This window comes from Epargyreus clarus, unplaced genomic scaffold, assembly GCF_041222505.1.
Source record: "Epargyreus clarus isolate Ecla_fem2 unplaced genomic scaffold, WU_Ecla_fem_2.2 ptg000019l, whole genome shotgun sequence".
Classification (NCBI taxonomy): domain Eukaryota; kingdom Metazoa; phylum Arthropoda; class Insecta; order Lepidoptera; family Hesperiidae; genus Epargyreus; species Epargyreus clarus.
In genome coordinates, this window is record NW_027332227.1 from 14,654,281 (window position 1) to 14,673,232 (window position 18,952).

Genomic DNA, 18,952 nt, shown 5'->3' on the forward strand with positions numbered 1-18,952 from the left:
AACCAAAAAATAACGATTTTTTTGTATGGCGACCCCCATTTATTTTGATTTTTTTTTATTTTTATTTTTAGCATTTGTTATAGCGGCCACTATTATACATATTCTGTGAAAATTTTAAGTGTTTGTGTGTTCTTGTAGCAAAAACGGCCAATCGGATTAGGATTAACTTTCCAATAATATATGTAGTTTATACATCAAAATAAGATTAACGTTTGGTTTGGATCTAATATAAAAATAAGTATCAAGTGAGTCGCAAAAATTCTAGCCGTCTAAGAGCTGTCTTGGCGGTCGCTGCCTTAACCGTTAAAGTTATAAGAAAGTAATGTATGGTGGAATTGTTTGTCTCTCTGACCACATGCCTCTAAACTAAACACAGCAGCACTGAGCAACAAATACGAAAAAAGAAAAAATAATAAAAGGGGCGCCCCCTTTTAAGGGTATAGTTAAGATACCATTTTTCTATACCCTTAAGGTAAACTATGTTAGTTATATAGTTTTATATTTTGTTACTCTACTTATGAAATAAAAATATTTTGATAAAAAATGCATTATTCAGTTTTGAGTAAATGCATAATGCACGTTTAATTATTTAACGCAGAAAAAAAAACAAATTTTGCAACACCGACATACTTTTGGAAATTACAGAACATTTAATATCCTTATTTCTTAGTTCAAATATATTCATTTATTTTTGACATTTTCACTTTATTTACCTTAGTACGCATAAGTGAATAAGTGAAAACAATAATATTTTAGTAGTCCTTTAATTCTGCCTTGTTAAAATTACAACAAAAAACATTTCTTAATATCAAAAACAATCTAATTCAAAGAAGTAACGCAAACATTTTGTTTTACAATCACACAGGTCGTACGCAGCTGGTTCCACAACCGTTCCTGCAACATTTTTGTGATCCACGGCAAGAGAAGTCGTTCCGGCAGAGCTGGGCACAGATTCCGCCACTCCCAGGTCTATTAGCAGGACATCTGCCGGGTTTTCCTGCGAAAGAGAGTAATTTATCACGCTGTGGTTCAACTAGTAACACCACTGCTACAACTATTTCTATTTCTGTCTTATGACAGCAGGGCAAAGCGCCTGTTCTGGAAGTTCTGGTAAGTCCTAGACACTTATGAGACGCTCTCTCCTCTCACGGCCCCACACTAGGAGTCCCTGTGGGTACCATGGACACATTCATAGTCAAATACATCATCATCATCATCATCATCATCATCAACCCCATTACTGTCCCACTGCTGGGACCGAGTCTCCTCTCATAATGAGAAGGATGAGGCCATAGTCCACCGCGCTGGCCAAGTGCGTATTGGTAGACTTCACATACATTTGAGATTTTTTTTTTTATAAATCTCTCATGTATGCAGGTTTCCTCACGATGTTTTCCTTCACCGTTTAGCAAGTGATAATTAATTGTTAATACGCACATAACTATGAAAAATCAGAGGTTTTGCCTGGGATTTGAACCTCGGACCCCAGATCGAGAGGTCGAGTTTCTTAACCACTAGGCTATAGTCAAATACACAATCGTCATATTGTGCAATATTGCGAATTGTGCAATATCATTGATCGTTTATGTTTAATAGTGAAAATAGGCTATTTGACTGTTTTTTTTTATTTTTCTTTATACCATTCCTTGTAATATAATAAACACACCATATGTATATTTCCAGGAAATACGCAGTAAGTAGTTTCAATAAAAAATAGTGGTAAAATTATATTCAAAGACTCGCGCTTAAAACGATGTCACTGTAATGGCGAACACCATATGATTCGAGTGACGTCACACGCGTGTAAACAAGTGTACTACAGGCGGCTTCGCTGCTTCATAATATCATATTTTCATGTAACCAAATTTATTAAAAGAAATGGTCTGTAGTACCGCAATACGTCACTGAAGGCTCCACAAAAAGTATTTGTTTCCGTTCCAACAAATCCCAAAAAAAGCAAAAAGTGGTTAAAGTTAGCTCGAAGAGACCCAAAGAGTATTTCATCGCATTCAAATGTTTTTGTGTGTAAAGATCACTTTGATGTAAGTAAAGCATACAATATAATATAATAGCGTTAACAAAAGTGATTTTACAATTTGTAAATATGATATTTGTTTACAACATAACCTAAAATAACATTTTGCCAAAAATTTTAAAGTGAAAAGGTATAAAGATTGGTAAATGAATAATATACGAGTATTTGTGGTACTTACATAGCTGTTTTTACATTTTTATGTTCTGCAGCATAGTAATTTGAGTTATTTTTAAAGAATTTTGTAATTATTTATTTATTTATTTATTTATTTACATTTTTTTACATCGAAATACTAACTAAACATTACAGATTTTCTTAACCTAATGCGTTCAATTAGTTTTATTAGCAAGTGATTGAACATAGGCGCTAGCTGTTCTACGAAATACAGCAGGTGCCGTGTAAAACAGGTCAATGCTGGTATCCGAAGTCAGGACACTATTAAGCAATGTCAACGCGCGAATTAACGGCGACTCACTGACTAACACCAATCTGCACCCCGGAACGGCGAATAATTTACCCCGACGCACACGATTATTTATATTAGGAACATTTAGCGAAATTAATTCAAGCACTGATGGATTAAATATATTACCCCTTAATAATGTATAAAAATAATCAATCAATGAAATATCACGTCTAACTGCGAGGGAATCATAACCTAACATGCCAAGTAAGAATAAACTTGGATATACGTATGGAAAGCCTACAAAGTAACCATACTTATTACGGTACAGCCACCTTAAAAATTTATTTTGGAGTTTTTCCAACATGTATTTGTATTTATATTCATGTGGACTCCAGATAACTGCGTTCGATTCTAACAAACTTCTTACAAAGCTGTTGTATAACATTTTCATCGCCTTCTCGTTCTCCAGATCTTTAGCTTGTCTCAGTACGAATCCTAGTGACCTATAGGCTTTGGTAGTTACCGCAGTAATATGATCAGCAAAGCTTAGGTTACTACGCATTAGCACACCTAAGTCCTTGACTGCTACCTTTCTTTCTAGGACTACCTCACCTAACTGATATTTGTATTCAATAGGATTATGGGCCCGAGTATAAGACATTACAGAACACTTAGCTTCGTTAAACATTAACTTGTTACGTTCACTCCATTTGCTGATATTTTGTATGTCTTTTTGCAACACAATACAGTCAGATGCACTCCTGACTTTAAAAAATAATTTCAGATCATCTGCAAATAACAGACAGCGAGCCGTACTAACTGTGTCCGGCAAATCGTTTATAAAAATGAAAAATGTCAAAGGACCCAAATTCGAACCCTGGCTTATTCCGGAAAACGTATAATACGGTTCAGAGATAAATCCATTGTACTGCACATACTGCCTCCGGTTTCGGAGGTAGCAGGAGAAAAAACTTAGTAAGGCAGGAGTAAATCCGGCAGCAGAAAACTTACGGAGAAGGATGTCGTTTTCAACCGTATCAAACGCCTTCCGAAAATCAAAATATGCAGTGTCAACCTGGCAACCTTCATCAACTGCCTTAGCAGTGTATGAGTAAAAAGATAATAAATTACTAGTCGTGGAACAACCGACTCTAAAGCCATGTTGCGCATCTGATAATTGACTTTCAACCTGGACACTTATCAACTGATGCAATACTGACTCAAACAATTTGCCGAACACTGATAATACAGCCACCGGTCTGTAGTCACTTACATCTGAACCGAAATTATTCTTTTGTACTGGTACAACTCGTGTGACCTTCCAAACATCGGGATAGGAACAGTTCTTAATGCACAAATTAAATATGTATTGTAACGGTTCTAAAAACACTGAGCGACAATCTTTAACTACATACGGCGGTATACCATAAACACACAAAGTGTCAAATAGCCTTTTGCGCAATGATTGACCGAAAGTTTGAGTGAGTTTAATTTTTATTACACCATATTTTTCCATTGCAGCGTGTAGCATCAGTATTGCGCAATATTTTTACTACTCTCAATCAATTGTATCGTGTTATTCGTATTATTGCGCAATATAGTTACTCGTTTGTATTCAGAGCGTCTTTGAATCTCTTTGTACAATAAAAACTATTGTACAATGTTGTTGTACGTCTAGGGGGAGCCTAAGAAAAGAAATTCCTTCTCAATACGAGGCACGGTGCAAATATCAGATGTAGGAAAGAAGTTTTATATCAACCGTAAGAATCTAGATTTAATGGATACCTCTACTCTGGCCTGCGGCTTCCTGGAAGCATGACAGCACGATGGCGAGAACTGTGGAAATAAAAACTAATTAAGTACATACATATGAGACTAAAAAGTGTAGTGATAGCCTAGTGGTTAAGAAACTCAGCCTCTCGATCGAGGGGTCAAATCCCACCTCTGATTTTTCAAAGTTATTAATTATCACTGAGGAAACCTGCATACCTGAGAGATTTATAAAAAAAATACTCAAAGGTATGTGAAGTCTACCAATACGCACTTGGCCACCGCGGTGGACTATGGCCTAATCCTTCTCATAATGAGAGGAGACCCGTGCCCAGCAGTGGGACGTTAATGGGTTGATGATGATGTGAGACTACAAAATTTTAAGGTATAACTCTTCGTGATTTCACTGTGGAGGCGATGTCGCCAAACTAATTTAAATAATTGGTCAAGTTCGATTCCGTACCACCAAAGCTCAGCTTTTTATTTTTATTATCTTTTTTCATAGAAACCATAAAAAAATCAACTGTCTCTTACGGTGTTTTAGATACATCGAAAACCGCCGATAAATAGCACATTCTTGTGTGGCAACACCCATTTATTATGAAGTTTTTTTTTTATTTTTAGTATTTGTTGTTGGTATTTTTGGTATTCTTATAACGGCCACCATTAAACATATTCTGTGAATATTTCAAGTGACTCATTTATTTATTTATTTATTTATTTCAAGTGCCTATGGACATTTGCAACACAAGAAGAATCGCCAATGCATTGCCGGCTTTGGAGGAGAGCTCTTTCTGAAGAGCCCCAATTCAACTATGTGAAATCTACCAATTTCAATTAGCCAACCTTAAACGCTCTCATTCTCAAAGGAGGCTTGTACCCAGCAGCGGATAACAAGTAATGATACAAGTTAAACCATAGATTTCACACATTACCGATAGTAATGTTCCTACGGGTAATAAAAAATAAAAATAAGACAAAAACTAAAGTAAACTCACCAAGCACGAAGAGGAAACGACGAGACATTGCGAATGTTACAAGTATTATACAAATATTATAAGTAGCTTAGGATACCGTTATCCTAACGTTATCCTTAACGAATGACCTTCTCTGACCAACATCGCGGCTTTTATACAGAAATCAAAACGAACAACATCTTGTATGCTTAGTTGTTTAGTATGAATGAAGAAGTCAGTAGCCTTGTGGATGAAACTCGGCCTGTCGATTGGGGTCCGAGGTTCAAACCCAGACACGCACCTCTGATTTTTGAAAGTTATGTGCGTATTAGAAATTAATTATCACTTGTGGTTATTTGCGTATTAAAAAATAATTAGCAACGTAAGGTAACCTACTTACCTTAGGAATCTTAAAAAAGTTCTCTAATGTATGTAAAGTCTTCCAATACACACTTGGCTAACGCGGTGGACAATGACCTAAGCCTTCTATTTCTCTGATGCGTGAGGTTTATGTGATTAAAAAGTAATTAATTTAAAAGATGAAGTGACACTTTATGTGAGGGATAAGGATTGGAGTTGATATATTATTATACTACAGAACTAGCAAACAAGAATGCACTACAGATATAACTTTTATTTTTTAAATATAGGAGTAGAAGACCAGCATGCAGTCCCCCTCATGGTAAATCGCTACTGCCGGCCATGAACATCTCAACCTCAAATAAGTTAAGAGTCTTAGAAGTATGTTATGAAATCTGCCTTTCTATTTCTTTCTCTACGTCTGAGATGTGACCAGGAGAGCAGTAAAGAGTTGAAGAGTATAACATGGATATTGTCAAAATAAAATAAATTTATTACTAACATTAATTTAATTCCAAGGTATTAATTTTAAATTTAATTTAAATTTCAATATATTTAATTTATCAATATATTCTTAGTTATTGTATAAAATTGTATAATGTATATTCTTATCTTATATTTAATATAAATTGTAATCATACTTTAATTATATTTTAATTTATTAGAGCGTCAATTCTGTTAATGCCGAGATTACCTATAACTGTGGTTACGCGACTTATTTATCTAAACGTTTGCAATGTAATTTATATAAGTGTATACTACGTTGGTGAACCTTAAATAAAGAAATATTTTTTTTAATTAACAACAACATTAATTCAAAATACATTTTATCTCAAGGTAACATTTATTTCATATCACTCAAGTTATTTTCTAAAGGAAATACATAATTACTGACTTTATTTATTCACTTATCATTTCTCAGACCAGTTTTCTTTTAACGAGTATAAAGACAAGAAAAGATAAAGTTGTTACCTCGTCCGTCAACATTTTTAACAATTTAATTATTTTTGTAAGTTAATTTATGCTCATTATTGCTCATGTGGGTTTCGATTAACCGAAATAAAAAACCAGTATCTTACTTCGGTATTTCGAAAATGTGATCATGTGTCATGTTAAGTAAAATATATTTTGTACTTTAATTTTTCTGTAAGTAATTAATGATAAATTAAAATTTCGAGAATGTATAATTCAAAGTAATGAGAGATTTTCGTATTCATATTCTTTATTTTATATCACAAAATAACAAAAACCTCGTACCTACTTACATTAAAAAAAAAAACAAAAACAACCATGGTCGGCAAAAGACCTTTTATTTCCGAATTGTGAGCATAATTTTATTAGCATGAACATAGATACATGAACACCTTAATAAATTATTCTTAGAGCTCTACCATACGAGTGACAGCCCCCGCCGACGATTGTCGCGGACGGTCGCCGCCTATCCGACCGGGCGACCATATACAAAACACTGTCGTAAAACAGCGATTATGTTTTGTTGTAGGTCGCTGACAGACTTCGACTGCCAATGACCATCGCTGACGTTCGCTGAACACCTCAAGCTATTGCAAGACAGTAGCACTGCTAGACAGTCAACGATAGTCGACAGCACGGGCTGTCGCTCGTGTATTAGCTTAGTCGCTAGTATGTTATCTCCCTAATATAAATAATGTGAAAACAGCTGTTAATAACTTTATTTTATTCTAGAAATACAATTAGAAACAGGAATAAATATATATTTCTAATTAATGTTACGATTGCGCTTGTTTTTCTTATATAAAAAGGTCTTCAAGTATTAAAAGGTTTTACTTATTGTTCTCATAAAAATCTTTCATTTGAGACCCATATCATGGAGATACATAATAAATTGGTCCGCAATTGTGAGGTGTCCGCCATATTGGATTCAGAATAAAACCACTATGCTTATCATGCATTATCGTCCTAACGGAACTTGTGTGCGCAATATGAGCTCAATCGGTATTGGTTAACTGTTAGAGTCCGCGCAAAACTGCTAGTCTGCTCCGAATATAGAAACGAGTCACGTCGCAACAGCAAATTGTAGATATTAGCGGGACGAAGACAGCACGGGACTCCCCCCCCCCGGCACCCGGCCGCTGCCTTCTCTCGCCCACGGGTACGCAGTTAGTGTGCCCTTACGTTACAGAGTATATGCTAATTAAGCCTGTGCGCAACAACTTCAGAGAGGACTAGAAGTTTGGCGCGGACTATAACTGTTTAAAATTCAGTTGCAATATTTGACCACACTCTCAAAAAGGCAAGTTCTAATTATCATTAAATCTTTTGTACTCCGATATATCTTCTCTTCTTCTCTTTTCTGATATTTCTACTTGCTACTAGATGGGGTAATGTCAATAAACCGGTGGCGATGGTTCCTCCGCTTCTGGTTTCTGGCAGGTGAGCGCGCCACATCTGTTGGGGCAGCATTTCAGCTTCCTGGGACAGTCGGAGTCGCCTGTGCATGTGTGGCTGCAGACCCATGGACCCCGAGGATATTCTGGACACCTGCCATCTTTCACTGTAAAAACAGAATCATGTAGTTAAAAGTAGCTATGTGAAATTTGAACAAACAAAATGAAATTAAATATATTTTGTACAGGCCTTCCACTTATAAGTAGTCTTACAATATTTTTTCTTAAACTACTCCCGGATGCCGGAACCACATCAATCTTAAACGCTTTCTACACTCACAGCCTCACACTAGGATTCTGCATCATGGGTGCTAAGGACATACACAAAGACAAATACACAAACACCCAGACCTAGAACAGATATCTAAATTCATCACTCAGATATCTGTCTGGACGGAGATCGAACCCGGAACCCTTTGTGCGTTACACCGGTATGGTGACTGCTCTGCCACGCGGATCGTCAAAGCAAAGCTAAAAGTCTAACACGCAAAAGGTCTTTTTTGCGTGACAGACTTTTAGCCTTTCCAGTAACGACATATAACACACCAATTTATAGTGTGCCTACAAATCGAAGAAGACTTCTAACTACCACATAGTGTTCCCAGTGTTAGATCAGTCACATTCTAGCTCAGTCCCCAAAGGTAGCAATACCTTTGTAACTGAACTCAGTTAAAATATTGATTTTAAATAAATGTCATTCATTTACTTTATTCGCAGTAATCATAAGTGCGTACAAAAATCTCATTAATATGGTCAAAAGTAATATTAAAAGGTAAGCAAATATTCTGCTATATTTATTATAAAATTTAAGTCAAGTCTACTTCCCACGTGATGATGACAACATCTGGAAAAAATAATATTTTTTGTTAAATATAATATTTCATTTACACAACTGTCGAAAGAATAAAAATAAAATGAATAGCTGCGTCATTGGTTTTAAAATAATATTTGTTATTATCCTCTGATACTTTATTCACAAAGAGACTACTATAAATAAATTCAAAGTGTTTATTTTAAACACATAAATGACGTGTTACTGTCTTACACGATCATCTCCAATAGTCATCAACATTTATATTTTGTGTGTATCAAGGTGTGATTGATTTCCTATTTCTATATGTCTGTTTCCATATATTTCTATATATTTATTGTTGAAATTCGGTTCTTATTCTGGGGGTCCGAAGTTCAAATCCCAGGCACCTGTCTCTCTTTTCTAGGGATAGTTCAGACGACCGACCGATTATTATTAGCACTCTACAGCCTACACTGAAAAACACCAGCTTTAAATAAAATGCATATATTTACGATATTTTTTACGTAATATGTTTAAAAATAATTTCGCTTTTTTCTATCAAAGTATTTCATTGATATCTAAAATTTGTAATAGTTATTCTCAATTAATGATTACCCCTTTCTCTACTTATTAATCAAATAAGAAACATATTAATAAACATGCGAATTGTTATCATAATGATTTGTATTTCAATAAACTTTTACGGAATCGTTTGCCTGTTACATACATTTTTTATGTTTTTATTATCCTTGATGTAAAAACCCAGTAATCAATCTTAAGATTTCAGATAAAGGTTTTATGCAACTAACGATAATAACCACAGGAAAAACAAGTCTAAAAAACTAAAGCACTTAGACCTTTATAAACGTATTCCCAAAACTACAGAGCGTAATCTTTTAATGATATTCCTTAAAATTGATATGCTTTGCGATAAACTTCCTTAACGCTTCATTAGTAATGGTTAGAACAATGCGCACGACGTTCCTTCCATCCTTAATGAGTTATGTAAGTATGAAGGTGGTAAAACACTTTGTGGTTCGACACCGCCACACCTATTTGGACCTCATAACAGCAGTGTTAAGCGCTGCTATGTTCTGGTTTGTAGGGTGTGATAAGAGAGACATACTTATCCGAGACATTCCAACGTAGTCCTTGGTAGTAGCAAGTTAGCAACGCACCTGTCGACCTCAGGGTGGATTCAATTTTATCTAGGTTTAATTATAAATGTCCATGGTAGTGGGGTGGCCACTTATCCCAATGGCCCACATACTCTTTTAACCTACTTCTATAAAAACACCATAATATGAAAATTTAGCTGCCTGGCTATAATGACAGCTGATAGAATTTCAATTTTTTTGGAAAATTTCAGGGTTACCTTTAAACAAGAAACAGGTTTAGCAGTGGTAACTGCCTGGTACAATTATACTGATTATACCATCTTTACTTATTACAAACCTCACCTAAGTTAACAAAGTGCCGTTTCGTCATAGGGTCGACGCACATAGCGCCGCCGCAGGCCGTGGGGCAGCATATCTGCTTGCCGCCACACTGTACGTTAGGCCCGCACGCCGCGTCACATATGTCAACAGAGAGTGTCGGAGGACACGAGCCGGTCTCACCGCGAGAGAGAGCTAGAGCTGACACTGGAAGCAATAGAAAGTTTCGTCGTTAATTACTGCACCATTATTAGGCACGGGTCTCCTTTCAGAGTGAGTAGAATTTTGTCCAAAATCTAACGCAATGGTTAAGTGTGGATTGGTAGACTTCACACGCCTTCGAGCACATTTTGTAAAGAACTCTCAAATCTAAAGGATTCCTAAGATTTTTCTTCACCGTTAAAGCAAGTGATAATTAATTTCTAAAGCACACATGGGTAACTATATGCAACAAATGTTCCGGGCATTCGAAATATTCGTACCTCTGACCGCTGGATTGAGAGAGCAAATTTTATGAAGATTGAATCACTATGTTGAGAGACAAATCTTAGTATTAATTAACTTAACATTTATTCCGTTACCACACCCTTCAAAGCGAGATACAGTAACGCTTAACACTACTATTAATAGGCAGAGATAGCTGGTGAAGGTGTCACCGGAGTCGAACCACAAAGAGTTCTAAATACTTTGAAATGACTAACTGAGAACGAAATTATCATTAACGCATGACTGTCCCACTGCTGGGTACAGGTCTCCTCTCGGAGTGAGAAGGATTAGGCCATAATCCACCGCACTGGCCAAGTGCGTATTGGTGGACTTCACGTAAATACCTTTGAGATTTTTTATAAATCTTTCAGGTACGCAGGTTTCCTCTCGATGTTTTCCTACGCCGTTTAAGCAAGTGATAATTAATTTCTAATACGCACATAACTTTGAAAAATCAGAGGTGCGTGCCTGGGATTTAAACCTCGGACCCCTCGATCAAGAGGTCGAGTTTCTTAACCACTAGGCTATCACTGCACTGCAAAACTGAGAACGAAAGGATCCCTCATATTTAACCCTCGGCATTCATACCCTTCCACCTAACGTAACTGCATCACTCTAGATATGGCAGTAGTACCTCCCATACTACCCATTCTACCTTTCAAACTCATAACATTGTCCCTACACAACACTATACCGTGAGAGCTATATTAGTATTATAACACATCTTTCAGTATATCAAAGGAACTCCGTATTCAAGGGCTTATCAGTTCAACAATGGCGCACATGCAAAGGGACACTTCACCGTAACGGGCCCTTTTGAGGGCTCCCTTTCAGTGCCCCTCGTTATGTTATACTACGTAGTTTACCGACCTTTTTGTGATAGCAGTTTGGTAGGTATGTATTTTAATTTAATATGAAAAATTATAATGTTTTTCGTAGTTTATCTATTTAATAAAATCATTTTTTAATAACCCGTCCTTGGCAGCTGGGTAAAAAATAAAGGATTTTTCAAATATCTGGAATAACTCTTTTTACACGCTTTACATTACCTTCACTTGTATGTTTGTCAATGAGTAACTCCGTTTTTCATTAGAAAGAGATCAACATACATCCTTATCTTACCCTGCATGTATGAAAGAATGAAATAGAATACCGAAAGCTTTTTAGTTGATTTTATCATAAAAGCGTGTTTTTTAGTTTTTGAACTATATTTATTAAACGTCCTTATCTACCACCACTTCGCAACGTTACATTTATGAAGAAGAACCGGTGAATTACACGCAGTCATATTTGCCACATTTTTTTGAAACAATCTTACTCTAATTGAGCTAGAAAACTTATAGTTACTACACCCCACGCCCAGATCAATTTCGATGTCAATATCTGTGTGGTGTCAACTCTGTGTTTTGGATTGTGCATATGAGTCTCCATATGTATAAGTCTTCTTACACGAGTATTTCCAACCCAGTCTTTAGAGGCAATCATAGCACATTTAGCCGCATCGGGTTGACCAAGTCCGAATTGATAGACTTTACACGCCCTATAGATTTTTTTGAAAACTTTCAGGCGCATAGATTTTGTTCGAGATGTTTTCCATCTCCGTTCCATAACAAGTAATAATTCAGTATTTTAATGCGCATATATCTTTCAGAAGTAAAGTAACACCCCCTGATATAGTGGCCAAATTTTAACCAATAGTATATCAGTATATAAAATTCTCGTGTCACAATGTTAGTTACGGTACTCCACCGAAACGGCTTTACCGATTTTCACCAAAATTTATATGCATATTCAGTAGGTGTGAGAATCGGCTACTATCTATTTTCCATACCCCTAAGTGATAATGGTTGTTCACACTTAACATTTTTTTATTTATATGGTAACACAACGTTTGCCGGGTCAGCTAGTATCCGTATAATATACCACTCTTTTCACTTTGATTAAATAACCACAAACGAGTACGATCAACTTATACCGGTAAGCTCACTCACTTAACACCCAGTGGTTTCATATTCTTAGCTACATTTTCATAACAAGTCTCACTGACTCCCTAACAATTAAAACTAAAGCTGTCAAACTTACCGAGGATTAAACAAATGCGTAACATCTCAGTAGTTACACGTAGAACGACAGTGACACTATTATTCCCGCTTCGATAATTGCGAGCGTCGTCTTGACACAAATAACTAGCTACACACAGACACCCAGGATAAATCGGATCAGTACCCTTAGGCTGTTGTCCACTGCACCGTCACCGAGCCGATACCGATAATTAATCACGGCGCCGAAGTAGCGTACACATACATTTACTATGGGATGACTGTGCTCGGGTGACGGACGTTGGGTGGACAAGCTGCTATAGCAAATGTATGTACGCTACTTCGGCGCCGTCATTAATTATCGGTATCGGCTCGGTATCGTGGTTGGTGGATAAACAGCGTTACCATGAGTTTCTGCGTTTTGATAAAGATGACTGTTTTGGTATTTGTTTACGTATTTGCCCATACAATTTCCAATCAGCGCCTCTAGCGGATTATATCAGAACTATAGTGTCAGTACCGTAACATTAAATGTCTTAATTGACAAAATGGCGCTTCATGTTTTGTCTCTCTTTTTTGCGAACATGTGAGGTAGACAAAAATAGTTGAGCACTTACTTATTGTCTCGTTTACTCAGTCTACTAAGCAAACGGAACAGAATAATGGATTGAGTAAACGTAACGTGAAATTGTGGGATGTTTTGAAAACTCATGGTAAGGGTGCAGAAAAAGATCTAAAATGGGAAATGGACAGGCATATACGAGTATGACAAGAAAACTTGCAAGGCGTAAATGAAATAAGGTTCATAATAGTTATTATAAGAGTTATTAGATATCAAATCAAACATTTTGCATTAACGGCTCTATAACCTAATTATTGAACTAAATTAAGCAAACTCTCGTCCTAAATTATTTGCATATCGTGGTAAAATATTATATTATGACCATATCATACAAGTAATACCGGATTTTATATTCGATCCCGGGGTCGACCAAAATCACGAAATATTCCTATTAATAAGAAATACCAATATAATTAGTACATAGAAACAGTCTGTACTATCTTACTCTACATGTCGTATTCTATGCATATCATAAATCTATCTTATGAAACAAGTACATGTATGTAGACTTACAACAGATATTTTCTCATCGTTTAATCATTGCCTAAACGAATCCACTTCCAAATCATTTATTTAACAAACCAACAGTTACTTTGCTATCTAGCGAGCGTTTTGTTTTACAATCTCAAGGTCCGTGTGTCCGAGGGGCTAAAGTCAACACAGATAACATAGACCCGAGACAACCGAACAAATACGGGTAACTTAGTTAGATCTGCTTTTCAAAACACTGCAGCGCCTGTATTCTTACTAATTCTTGAGTAAACAAGCAAATTCTTGGAGCTCGGCTAATAATGTTAATGAGGAATTGCAACGTCTATTTTAGCAAGAGATCCAAGTAAGTAGAAAGTGTGACGGCTAATGAGGAGTAGTGTGATGAGACATATGACATGATGACATATAGTTTCTTATTCTGTTTATTGCATCTTTGTTTCATCTGTATTTTGCGAAGTGTGAAGAATCTTGTAGGGATAGCCTAGTGGTTAAGAAACTCGGCCTCTCGATCGAGGGGTCCAAAGTTTAAATCCAAGACATGCACCTCGGATTTTTCAAAATTATGTGCGTATTAGAAATTAATTAGCACTTGCTTAAACGGCGAAGGAAAACATTGCGAGGAACATACATACCTGAGAGATTTATACAAAAAAATCTCAAAGGTATGTGAAGTCTACCAATACGCACTTGGCCAGCGCGGTGAACTATGGCCTAGGCCTTCTCATTTTGTGATTAGACCCGTGCCCAGCAGTGAAACAGTAATGGGTTAATGATAATCGTGATGAAGGAATATTTTGTGACGAAAATATATTGAAATCTAGAGTGTGGTCAGGCAAAAATACTATGGGGCGATAAAAATAATATGAAACGGACCGATATCAACTTTAGTATTCAGGGAATAGGTTAATTTATTCTAGAATGAAATAACTAAAACGATTTCGATGAATTGGAAACCTTATTTTTTTTTTAAATCGGTAAAAAAGTAGCAAAATAAATTTAAATCAACACAGTCGTCAAATATGGTAACTTTCACAGTTACACTCGTACTCGTCCCTCTAAGAATTAAGATAAAATATTGTAATGTTTCATATTACAAGACTAAAGAAAATATTGAAAATAATTTGGTTTATGTAACTAAAATGATATAAATAATTGCGTGTCGTTATGAAAGTGGCAAATGACCACGCAATACACTTGATGGTAAGTGGGGGTAAGTTTAATGGTTGTATAGGGTGGCGCAAAATTAATCACCCTATTTTGTTTTTGAATAACTTTTGTACTGAATAAAAAAAGGGATTTTGAGTACCTAATAGAATTTTTTACCAAGACCTGTAACTTTTTTTTCCAATCATAAATATGATATCTGTCAAGTGTCTTCCACCATAGTTGACACAAATTTGCGCCTGGTTTTCGACGACTTTCCTTAAGATTTCCGCCGATAATACTTCGCATTCCAGTCGATTACTCTCCTTAACAGCTGCGATTGTCTAAGGTTTGTTGCTGTTCTTGAGTCATTACATTCACTTAAACTATCACTATCTGGTGCGCCGTTCATCCGGGAGGAGTGATTGCCGTATTCTTTTGGGGACGCCATCGGCTATACATACAGTGAATGTTACTGGCGAACGCTAAAGGGTCATGATAAACGATTTTTTTCTATCGGAATTGGATGATCAGGGCTTGATGAACATGTGGTTTCAACAAGACAGCGCAATCGCACATACAGCATGAGCCACAATCGATATTGTGATGGAAACGTTTCCTGGTTGCGTAATCTCCCGTTTTGGCAATTAGGCTTGGCCAGCAAGATCGCTCTATTTAACCATACCAGACTTCTTTCTTTGGGACTACTTGAAGTCACGGGTCAAACGCAGCTCTTAAGAACAATATTCGACTGGAATGCGAAGTGTTACCGGCGGAAATCTCAAGGAAAGTCGAGAAAAATATGATAAAAAGGGTTGCAAATTTGAATCAACGCTGATGGAAGCTACTTGGCAGATATCATGCTTCCTAATAAGCAAAAAAAAAGTTACAGGTCCTGGAAAGCCTAGGGCTTTCCAGTTTAGACCTCGGGAGTAGTGGCGCATCTGTAGCCAACCTCAGGTAGGAATCCAACCCTAACTGGGTTTGATTACAGATTTTTATGGGCGGCAGTAGCTACTTACCATCAGGTGGACAGCATGCTCGTCTACCACTCCTATATGTAAAAAAGCTAAATGCATGTATTATTAAAATTCGTGTATATATGTATGTGTATACACACTAATGCAGAAGTATTAAAAACAAATACAGACTAAAGTCTGAACATTACACGAAGGCAAAGTGAATTTCCTGAGCGTAGAAGCCTCCACTCCATCTGACGAGCTTCCGCAATAGAAGTATTGGAAAAATGCTTACCGGAGTTTTATCGTGTTAACAGTCAGGCGTCGGCAACCTTTTAAGTTGGAAGAACCTAAAATAACAATCACAAAATTTAAAAATTTTTAAAGCGCCACAATTTTTTTTCTCACCTGTACTTGCATAAATAGTTTTTTTACATAAAAACAATAATATTTTTTATTCATAAGAAATATATTTTTTCTCCATACATAAGTAGTGTTTATTTACAACAAATTATGTATATTATGTTTATGGTTTTATTACATAATCACTTTTTATTTAAATAAAAAATAAATATAGTTTAAAAAACTAAAAAACACGCTTTTATGTTAAAATCAACTAAAAAGCAAAAAATAATCTTCAATCTAGGAATCAATTAAGGAACAGTAAATAGTATCATTGTGGAAAAAGCGTGGGGTGCTCCATTTATCAGGTTCGAAAAGCGCCCCACACTTTTTCCACAATTATACTATTTACTGTTCCTTAATTGATTCCTAGATTGAAGATTATTTTTTGCTTTTTAGTTGATTTTAACATAAAAGCGTGTTTTTTAGTTTTTTAAACTATATTTATTTTATTATTTTTAGTATTTGTTGTTATAGCGACCACCATCATGCATCGTTTGTAAAAAAATCAAGTGTCTATCTATTACGGTTTAAGAGATAAAGCCCTGTGACTCAAGAACAGACAGCGGAGGGTTTCGTTTTATCCTTTGAGTACGGAATCCTAAAAATCATTCTACAAGATGGCATTATACATATGTTTCAGTACATTTGAGTTATAGGGAAATAATATTATTATTTTCCAAAGCTAAAAATCAATCTAGTAACTTTGCCTGAACGCTCCATAAGGCGCTTTCTCTCGCCTCGAAAATCGTTAATCCTGAGGATATTGATAAGGACAATGGTACAAAATTATTAAAATCGTGTATTTTCATCGGTCCTCAATAAATCTACAAAGTTTGAACGAAATCTGGCCGTTTAAAGTGGGTCAAAATCGCGCCCAAAGAAGTCGGTTACAAACATACAAACAAACATACAAACATACAGGTGAAGCTAATAAAAAGCGTGTAATTAAAACAATTTTACATTTACTTACAACACTAACATATAATTCAATAAAAACAATTATCAAAAAAGCTTTACATAGTTATTAAATAGAAAATATAAACCTAATAAAAAATGTACGATTTTTTTTAATAGATTAAATCATATTTGTATATGGAACTAAATCGCCGCAGCTTCACATAGAAAGAGCCGCAGGTTGCCGACTCCTGTGTTACCTGAAAGATGGTTTATCAGTATTCAAGACTCAGTTGAGTTCTTTACAAAAGATTTATCTACCGAGGGTGAGGCCTAAATGTCTGTTTCATACTTGCATTTTCAATTATGTAAATTATCCACGATACCTTGATTTACATTAGTTATGTTTTAAGTTTCTTATTCTTTCTTCACGAATTTTTGCAGACATTATCATCATGCAGAAAGTTTATAAGCTAGTTTGATTCTTCAAAGAGACTGCTAAGTGTAACTTAAAATTGTATGTGTATGTGTAAGTTTACAGGCTTCTATCTTACAAAACTAACAGCAGCCAAAAGCTTAATAGGTATGCCTTGAAACACAGGAACACAACGAAAAACTAAACACATAGCCTTCTGCCTAGCTTCTCAAAACACATGTACATATATACAATTTAGAATTTAATTTTTTTGGATTTAAAGATTCCAAAAAATATTATATAAATGAGTTACATAGTTTACAAATTTCGATTTTTTTGTATATTTACAAAAACAGTCAACTGCCAGCTGCTCAACTGCCGACAGACCGACTGGTAAACTTTGTACATCATTTAATACTTATAATCCAAATACAAAGTTAGAAGCAAGAGTTTTAACTCAGTAATTTCGCTAAACGTTTCTCCAATATTCCACAGGAAGCGTCGGAGAAGCGCTGCTTCGCTCCGGATATTCACTTTGCCCTGAAAATGGACCGTAAAGACTTGGAGTTTGTACTTCATTCTGCTTGATTATTATAAAAACACGACAGTTAGTAATAATAATCCCGTTTTATACACTTAAAAAATGGATTCTTCTCTAATGTCGAACCCTTCGTGGTCTCCTTAGGAAAAGCCTTAGAAGAGCTTTAGAACACACGAATATGCAGTTCATTTGATGGTAAGTGGTAACTGCAGCCTGTGGACATCTATAACCAACCCCAGATAGGACTAGAGACTACGTAATGTCAGAAATGCGTGAGTCATAGATGCCCTATATGACTCAAGCTAGAACGCATTAAATAAGTGTCTCTTCTTTACCATACCCTTTTCTTTTTTTTTGTTTACGAGGGGGAAACCTTCAAAAGGTACCCTATGCCGTGAGAGCGGTACGGGGTTTTGTGGGATACTTACCGCAATAAAACCCCCCCGGTGGCCGTCCTCGGCCCTGCGTAGAGGACTCCGGGATCTCCAAAGGAACGCAACCGGAGTCCTCTTAGCGTGTTGCCCCATCTTGCTCCGCCCAGGTGAGCTTGACGCTCGCCACACCGTCTGGTGGGCACGACGGTATGCGACCACACATACCGCCGTCCTTCCCGGTGCCGCTGGCCGGGCGGTTCGAGCTCCCACTCTTGCCGCCCGCAACCCCGGAAGCCCCTTTTAGTCGCCTCTTACGACATGCAGGGGATACCGTAGCCCTATTCTAGTCCTGGAACTACAGGGACATCTTTACCATGCCCTATAAACCAAAACACAGCAG

At 36.3% G+C, this 18,952-nt stretch overlaps 1 protein-coding gene and 1 long non-coding RNA gene across 3 annotated transcripts; both read right to left on the reverse strand.

Annotated features, from left to right (window-relative positions):
• Positions 1-756: 756 nt before the first annotated feature.
• On the reverse strand, positions 757-5,347 carry LOC140749977 (uncharacterized). The gene is made up of 3 exons (XR_012103144.1): positions 5,210-5,347; positions 4,227-4,277; positions 757-997 (listed from the first exon to the last, which is right to left on the reverse strand). It is a non-coding gene; the product is annotated as an uncharacterized LOC140749977 (long non-coding RNA).
• Positions 5,348-6,821: 1,474 nt separating this feature from the next.
• LOC140750361 (whey acidic protein) lies at positions 6,822-12,870 on the reverse strand. Of its 2 annotated transcripts, none has more exons than XM_073083836.1 (3): positions 12,751-12,870; positions 10,207-10,389; positions 6,822-8,060 (listed from the first exon to the last, which is right to left on the reverse strand). In XM_073083836.1, the coding sequence occupies exons 1-3, from the start codon at positions 12,773-12,775 to the stop codon at positions 7,894-7,896; spliced, it is 375 nt and encodes a 124-aa protein (XP_072939937.1). In that variant the 5' UTR covers positions 12,776-12,870; the 3' UTR covers positions 6,822-7,893. The 2 variants fall into 2 exon arrangements, with proteins under 2 accessions (XP_072939937.1, XP_072939938.1); XM_073083837.1 differs by lacking the exon at positions 12,751-12,870 and adding an exon at positions 12,660-12,746.
• Positions 12,871-18,952: the final 6,082 nt, after the last annotated feature.